Here is a 7,507-nt window from a genome sequence, read left to right on the forward strand (position 1 = left end):
ATCCATCTATCTATCTATCTGTGATTTCTTTCTCTTTTTCTTTTGCTCGCCTATCCTGTGGTAGTGGCTATCTGTCTATCTAGATTGTTCTATCTCTCTATAGAATGCATCTGATTAGAGAAGACAATATACTGGCTGGTTAGGGAGGCGAGTGAGGTGGAGGTGGGTGTACATACACCCGAACTTTTCTTTCCAGCTCAGAGGTGTAAAGGAGTTGACAGGAGGGAGATTGTCTCGTCTTCTCGGCAGACTTTTTTTTTTCTCTTCTTTCTACAAGAAAAGGAGAAATGAAGATGAAGAAATCTCTCCTCTGCTCTCTTCGTTTCTCTGGTCTTTTTTCTCCTGTTTCTTTTTCTCTTCTCTCGGGGGTTCTCAAGACCTCGCCGTCTTGTGTGAAGGTGGGGGGGGGGGGAGCGCCTTTTTGTGTGTCTTTTTCGTCGCGGTATTTCCCCCTTTCTCAGCAGACTCTCTTCTCTTTTTTCATCTCTCCTTTCTCTATCCATCTGTCTATATCAACCCGAATCTCCTCGTCACTTGTCTCCTATTTCAAATAACGGTGTATATACAGTGTATTTGGAATCAGGGTATAGATATGTTTCCATACAGTGATTGTATAAGCATGAATATGTATATACATATATATATATATATATATACATGTATGTACATAAAAAATGTATAGATCTATGTGTATCCTATTCCATATATGACAGTAGTGGATAGATGTATGTGTGTTGGGTAGTCGGAGAGTGCATGTAGACATCCATGTACATACAGAGATACAAACGATGAATATGTCTCTTCTTCATAGTATATGTATATATCTATTTATAAATTTGACCCTAGATTTCTCTCCCACTATATTCATATATATGGTAGGAGAGAGATCTACGGTGATATATATGTGTTTCTGTGTAGAAGTATGTGTACGATTTGAAAGGTAAAGAGATGATATGAGTGAAGATGTGTCTAGGATTGTCAGCTGTCTTGATTTCTCCTTCTGTCTCGTGAGAAAGAAGGGTGTCTCTCGAACAAGAGAACAGAAAGAAAATGAAGTGTGTCATTTCTTGATGGATTGATGCTATGTCTAAAGATGAGAGAAAGAGATTGGTTTGTAGTTACGCTGGGAGCAATGAAAGATCATATTTCATAGACAGGCTGACAGAAGAAGAATGGGCTCAGTCATCCCAGTTCTTCTTTGCAGAGGAGAGATTCTCTCTTCTTCAAAGACTTTCAAGATGAGTCTCTCTCGTACAGATAGCATACATATGTACATGTGTATGTACATCTATATGGGTGATAGAGCGTTCGTCACGGCAAGGGCTGTGCTGATTGAAGCCCTGCTGGTTACATAGAGCAAGAAAGTTGGGAGGCTGAAGAGAAGAGACTTTTCTTTTCTCTCGGCTTGAAGATTAGAGTGACGTTTCAGTGATAAGAGAGGAAAGAGAGGAGGGAAGTGTTTTCGTACAAGGACTTTTTCCATGAATGATCAACGTATGGAGAAGAAGCTCAGTGTGCATACACCCCTCTGGACACGCACTGACATGCAGGGATTCCTTTCTTATCCCTGGTATATGATTTCTTTCATTTCTTCTCTTCTTGAAACCGAGAAATCTAGGTTAAAACATCAGTTCTCTCGTTTTCAGGTTGGCCGAGCGATCAATGAAAGAAGAAAGAAGACTCTGAAATATCGATGTTCCATTCTCAATTCGGTTCACGCGGATCTTCACATCACCGGGCTACTTCCAGATTACTAGAGAAAGGAGAGCTGAGCCATTTTAGACGGTTTCTCTAGCGAAGTTGCGATCGATTCGGTTAGGAATTAAGACTACTTTACAGAAGTCGTTCAGGACAGGCACCTTCTTTCTGTTCTTCCCTGAAAGAGATACTCCACCCTGAAGCACACGTTCCAGGTTCGGTCTGAGTGATGATTGGAGTGTACATACACCCCACTGCCATCAGTGTGGTATAGCCGTGTTACACTTTGTACGGGACTTCACTATCTTCCCTGATCTACAGGGGCGGCTTAGACTGTAGTGCTGTGCTATTTAAGTCAGTCCCTCTTTCAGTGAAGACTTGCGATGGTGTCTCCCGAGTTCGTTTTCTCAGCGTGTCGAAATCCTTTGCAGATCTCTTTCAATCATGATGAAGGAAGGGCTGTCCGCCGACTCGGCCCACACACACGGCCTAGGAGAGGGTGAGGCGAGAGTGAAGGGAAGCTGCAGTGAGTGACATGCACGGATTTATGGGTGGAGGTCAGAGAAGGACTCTTTTCTGATAGCTTAGAATTCCCTTCTTTCCGTGAAACGAGCCTAGCATCCTTCACTAAAGGTGGAGCTGTAGCTTCACCGGATGTTCTTCCCTTCCTTTTCCAAGCGACCACCTTGACACATGGGCCCCAATGCCCCTTTTTCCAGCCCGCGCCCCCCCCCCCCTCTCGCCCCTCTGCATTCAGCCGTCTCCGACTATAGACCGAGGGCTGTTCTAACGAAACAAAGAAACGCCTTCTCACGGAGTGCTGAATAAGAATGTCCATGTTGGATGATAAGGAACTCGCCATGTTTTACTTTTCCACTCTTCCTTATCGCATGGAGAACTTCCCATAGAGAAAGGCTGAAGATTCACTCATCAAGATTTGGTTCTTTTGTATCTCACTTTCTCCTTTTTCTGTCGAAGCCCATCCACGAGGAAAGCGAACTCTTTTTAACAGATAGAAGAGAGCATTCTTACTTCGTCTAACTTGGTTACTTTGTTAAAGAAGAGAATCCGAATCGCATTTGTATCTTTCGATCGTTCAAAGCGAGTCAGGGCCTTCAAAAGAGAAGGTTGATATCTGTCTCTCTTGTGCTCTTCAAAGAAGACAGCAAGATGAAAGGAAGTAGCGGGGGAGAGAGCGTGAAAATCTCTTTTCAAGTTGCATCAAGAGAACGAGATCATCCTCGAACTGTAGGGTTTCTTGATCAGACCCCAGGTGACTCCCCATCAGTTCAGAAGAAGAATTTGAAGAGAGATCCTTATCCTTCTCAATCATCTTCTCTATCTCTATCTTCAGCAGCATCCCCTTCATCCAAACACCATCGTTCGGCTCCACTTACCAAGTCAACTCATCATGATCTGAATGCTAGTTCTCCTTCTCTACAGAATTCCTTACAGCAAGCATGGATTCCCCCGGGCAAAACTGTCACAGGGAGAGAAGTCGGGGGTGGAAGGACCTCAAGAGAAGGAATAAGAGATGAAGGACATGAAAGAACCTTCGAATTAACTACCTTACCGATTGTCTATTCCGATGGGACAAATCAATTCTCTCGGTCTCTGCTAAAGAAGGAGACAGAAAGGTTCCACGCTCAGATTCTATCCGAAGGTCGTCCTAAGACCTCTTCAAATCCTGACTACGCAGCTGTCTTCTATTTCAAGCATAATGATCTATACGGAAAGAATCAGGAACATTTTACCTCGACTTTAGGAACCATGGAATCCACCTCACAGCATGGCCTCAAATCCAAGTAAATAGAGACACCAAATCTCGGATCATTCTTGCTTTCTCTCGCTGTTGTCTTACACAGAGAAGGAAAGCGACCAACAACTTTGAAGGGAACTTTTTATGCCTCGGGTTTCTTCATACAGACATTCATACGCTCTAGAGACCTTTGCATGCACTCGTACATACACACATACATACACGGAGATACGGGCATAGATAGAAAGTAGTCAGCAAGTAATTCCCCTGTTCTCTTCACAACTCCTTAGGAAGACAACGTCCAGGCTCTAGAGACATCTCCGAAAGAAAACACTTTCTTCTAAATAGAGAGAGAAATCAGATACAAGCAACTGGGGGCTCTTCTCTCCTGCTTTGTCTTCCCTGCCATCCACACATCTGTACATAACGCATGCAGATTAGAGAGATGACAAGATAGACGTACGTAGTAGGAAACGAGAGGAAACATAGAACGGAGAGAAAGAAGGAAGAGAAGGCTACCCCGTCATCGATTGTTTTCAAAACGGGAAGGAGGAATCTTTTCGATATCAAACGAATGAAGGACGTCAAACCTCTCGAGAAAGGTCTCATCCCTTCTATGACAGTCACAATAGCTATTCCACACGTCATATCGATGCCTAAACATCTTTGCCCAGAAGTCTTCTCTCTCTTTTACTAAGTATATACACCCTAACTTAGATACGTCCGCTATATACAAGTGTATATATACACGTCTACGCATAACCCATCGACACATACAGCGCCGTAGATTGGTCTACCCAATATATATATATATATATACATGCACTTGTGTGACATCGTGCATGCATATACATACAGACTACTTGAATGGGAGGAAGTGGGTAAGAGGAGAGAGAATGATTACTTCTTCTCTTTTCTTTTTGTTCTTTCTTTCTCTACAGATTCTCCGAAGCACTCTCTAGGGCTGGAATGTATAGAAAACGGGGCTTCGATACATCGACAGATCGACACCGAGTTGTAGATAACGCGCAGGACTGGATGCTCAAAAACATTTGAGAGCTTCCTTCTTTTTTCCTTTCTCTCTTTCCGTCGGTCATCTCTAGGCTTTTCTTCTAATGGCGCAAAGATAGAGACGCTCGCTCTGTCTTCCTCATGTCTCTTTCGCTCCCCTAGGTTCTATCTAGCTGTCTCTGTCTCTCTCCGTCTCTCCCTCCTCATGTAGATATGCTTCATATCTGCGGGTTTCACACATACCTTAGCCACACCTACAAGCATACTACTAGCAGATACACATGCACATCGGTGCATGTCTCTCTCTCTCTCACTCTCTATACATATGTGCATGTACATATGTAGGTACATCGACGGATGGATCGATAGACAGATAGGAGATAGAGAGAGGTCGGTTTCTGAAAAGTTAGTGAGGGAAAAAAGAAAGCTGCGTGAGAATGAAAGGGGAGTATTATCATGAGAAGAAGGCTGAAGAGAAAGAAAAAGAAGAATGTCTTGGTAGATAAGAATCTCCTTGTTGAGAGAAAGACAGGAACACTGATGTTTCATCCGAAAGCAGGGTCCATGACTGAGGTGTAGTGACACCTCAGAAGAAAAAGAGACGTGTTTTTCTTTTGAGAAAGGAAGACTTTCTAGTGTTTACCTCATCAATCGCATTCGCTTACAGAGTGAAGGACAACTTCTTCTTCTTCTCTTGTTTTCTGACAGCTGCCTTGCATGTGTATATACACTCCATCGATCGACTAGCACCCAGGAGAAAGAACAAAAGAAAGAGGAAAACGTCTTCTTTTCTTTCTTTCTTTCTTTTTCTTTCTTTCTTCCTTTCCCACTCTTTCTGTCTTTCTTTCTCTTCTCACTCTCTCTGTCTTTCTTTCTCTTTCAAGTGTGCTGTCTTTTCAGTTCTCAAGTCTGCTTTTCCCCCTTCATCGGGCAGACACGCGCCCCTTCCCTTATAGACGTATACCACAAACCTGTTCATACATCGACTTGGAATACCAATATCTACATATCTCTGTAGACTTACATATATTTTCCATAGCTGCACGAAGAGATAGACGTAGGCACACCTACATCCTTTTGATAGCCCCTTTACCCACCCATCCTTGTTCTTCTTCTTTTCACCACAAAAGAAGCGTAGATCGCCATATAGAAGAGCTTCTCTCTAGATGGATGAAACGTGATGGACGATGTATAGACACACACACCGGGGGTGAGAGAGATGTTCACAAGAAGAAGAGAGAAAGAAGGAATCTTTTCGTTTTTTCTACAGCTCAGCCTTTGCAGCTATCCACGATGTCTTTCGTGTCACTTCATCTTCTTCCTCCTCCCTAGAGATGGAAGGTTGAACTTGTCGTTTTTCTTCTTTCTTTCTCAACCCGAGAATGAAGCTTACGAAGAAGAGTAAAGTTGAGAAAGGAAGTTTCTATCTTTCTCAAAATGACTGTATCTTCTTTCTTTCTTTTCGCTTCGCCAAGTGAAAACGCCTCCCATTCTTTCAACGATCTCTCAATCGCTCCCTTCTTCTAAAAGCATCGACACCTCGATATCGACTAGCTTATATAGAATGCCCACAAGTACAGCCAGACTCCTACTGCTAGCGGAAGAGTCGATTGTCCAGACAGCTTGTTCGTGTTGGAATCGATTGCCAAGAGAAATCTTTCTATCTTCTCTTGGCTAGGTATGTGTATAATGTCGGTTGCCTTTCTCCTTTCTCGAGAGACGCGGTTGAGAATTCCTTCGCTTCTTCTTTCTCTAGATACAAAGGGAATGCTTTCGTAGTTTAGGATTTCTTTCAAAGAAAAGAAAAAAAGAAGCGATCATTGAAGACATCCACTAAGAGGAGAAGAAAAGGAGGATACCTGACAACTCACGAGAATCCATACTCAGACATAGCTACAAATACACATTGTGCTTACGCTCTTTATTCTTCAACTCTTTCTCTTGTTCTCTTGTCTAGCTAGCTGATGGAGATATGTCTACACATCGGAATAACAAGCAGACGGGGCCTATATAGATACAAAGACAATTCCACGTCCGCCTGTTTCATCTCTCTTGTCGGGGTATATTTGCTAGAATCTACAGGCGGATCCCCTGTCTCCGTCTCTTCACTCGCCTCTGCTGAGGTGTATGTACACTGGAACTCACGACTGCGGTTGCTAGTGAGAATTCTACAACTCAGGAATAGAAGAGATCTGCTGGAAGTAGAGACGAAAGAAAGAAAAAGAACGAGAAAGGAAGGACAGAAAGAAAGACGTCTTTGAACCTCGGGTTTATCCTTTGATCGAGGGACTCAATCAAAAAAGGAAGTGAAGAAATCTTCTTTTCGCGAAAGGTAACAAAAAGACAACACAACGCAGAAAGACCGAAGCAAAGGAAACAAAAGAAAGAAAGAAAGGGGTGAGAGAGAGAGAGAAAGAAGAGGTTGCTTTTTCTCTTTCTTCTCCGTGGAAAAGTACGTTTTTCTTCTTCTTCTTCTTGTTCGGCGTCCTATGATTGCAAACCGACCTAAAAGAGTCGATGCGGAAGAAAACGAGAGAAGAAATAGACAGACAGATAGATAGATGACTAGATCCATACACATCTATAGACACATACATCTCAAAGGTTTCTCCTGCTCTTTTCTTCTTCTTCTTCTTTATCCCACGGTTCGTCTCCCTTGCTCTTCTTGGGATACTTCTGTTACTCTCCCTCATCATACGTACACACTTGAAACACTATATGTACATATATACACACATATATCTATATATGCATATGTCTATGCACCTACATAGATAGATGGAAAGAGCGAGGAGGAGAGAGAATTTCCATGTATAGGTAGGTAGATGGAAGGAGACTTCAGTTTATGAAGGAAGAGAAAGAATTATGGATCAAAGTGAAGACAGAGACAGGGGTGAGTGGTGCGCCCCCCTTCTTTACGCGTCTCTATGAAGAGAAGAACGTGGTGAATCAATCGATCCTAAGGACCTGAACATTTCCTTTCCTTCCTCTCTCGCGATGACTCCTCATCCGGAGAAAACAGACGCCTTCCTTTTCAGA

The 7,507-nt window shown here is 42.9% G+C and overlaps 3 protein-coding genes across 3 annotated transcripts in view; all 3 read left to right on the top strand.

Moving 5' to 3' along the window:
* CSUI_002573 (uncharacterized protein) overlaps positions 1 to 623 on the top strand; it is a 7,511-nt gene extending 6,888 nt beyond the window's left edge. Inside the window, exon 2 of the mRNA XM_068062773.1 lies at positions 1 to 623. This exon is cut by the window's left edge and continues 860 nt beyond it. The gene's annotated coding sequence lies outside the window, so the exon portion shown is untranslated.
* Positions 624 to 673: 50 nt separating this feature from the next.
* Positions 674 to 1,553, top strand: CSUI_002574 (uncharacterized protein). The gene has a single exon (XM_068062774.1). It carries the CDS (start codon positions 1,084 to 1,086, stop codon positions 1,240 to 1,242), a length of 159 nt encoding a protein of 52 aa, XP_067925254.1. The 5' UTR covers positions 674 to 1,083; the 3' UTR covers positions 1,243 to 1,553.
* Positions 1,554 to 3,604: 2,051 nt separating this feature from the next.
* Positions 3,605 to 7,507, top strand: part of CSUI_002575 (uncharacterized protein) — a 4,444-nt gene continuing 541 nt past the window's right edge. Inside the window, exon 1 of the mRNA XM_068062775.1 lies at positions 3,605 to 7,507. This exon is cut by the window's right edge and continues 541 nt beyond it. Within this exon, the coding sequence (XP_067925255.1) occupies positions 4,764 to 4,928 (165 nt within the window). The 5' untranslated portion in view covers positions 3,605 to 4,763 and the 3' untranslated portion in view covers positions 4,929 to 7,507.

The sequence above is a fragment of the Cystoisospora suis genome (genome assembly GCF_002600585.1).
Source record: "Cystoisospora suis strain Wien I chromosome Unknown contig_1076, whole genome shotgun sequence".
NCBI lineage: Eukaryota > Apicomplexa > Conoidasida > Eucoccidiorida > Sarcocystidae > Cystoisospora > Cystoisospora suis.

What these genes read in the sequence shown, in the direction of transcription:
- CSUI_002574 (XM_068062774.1), top strand. Translation starts at nt 1,084, where the DNA reads ATGTCTAAAGATGAGAGAAAGAGATTGGTTTGTAGTTACGCTGGGAGC.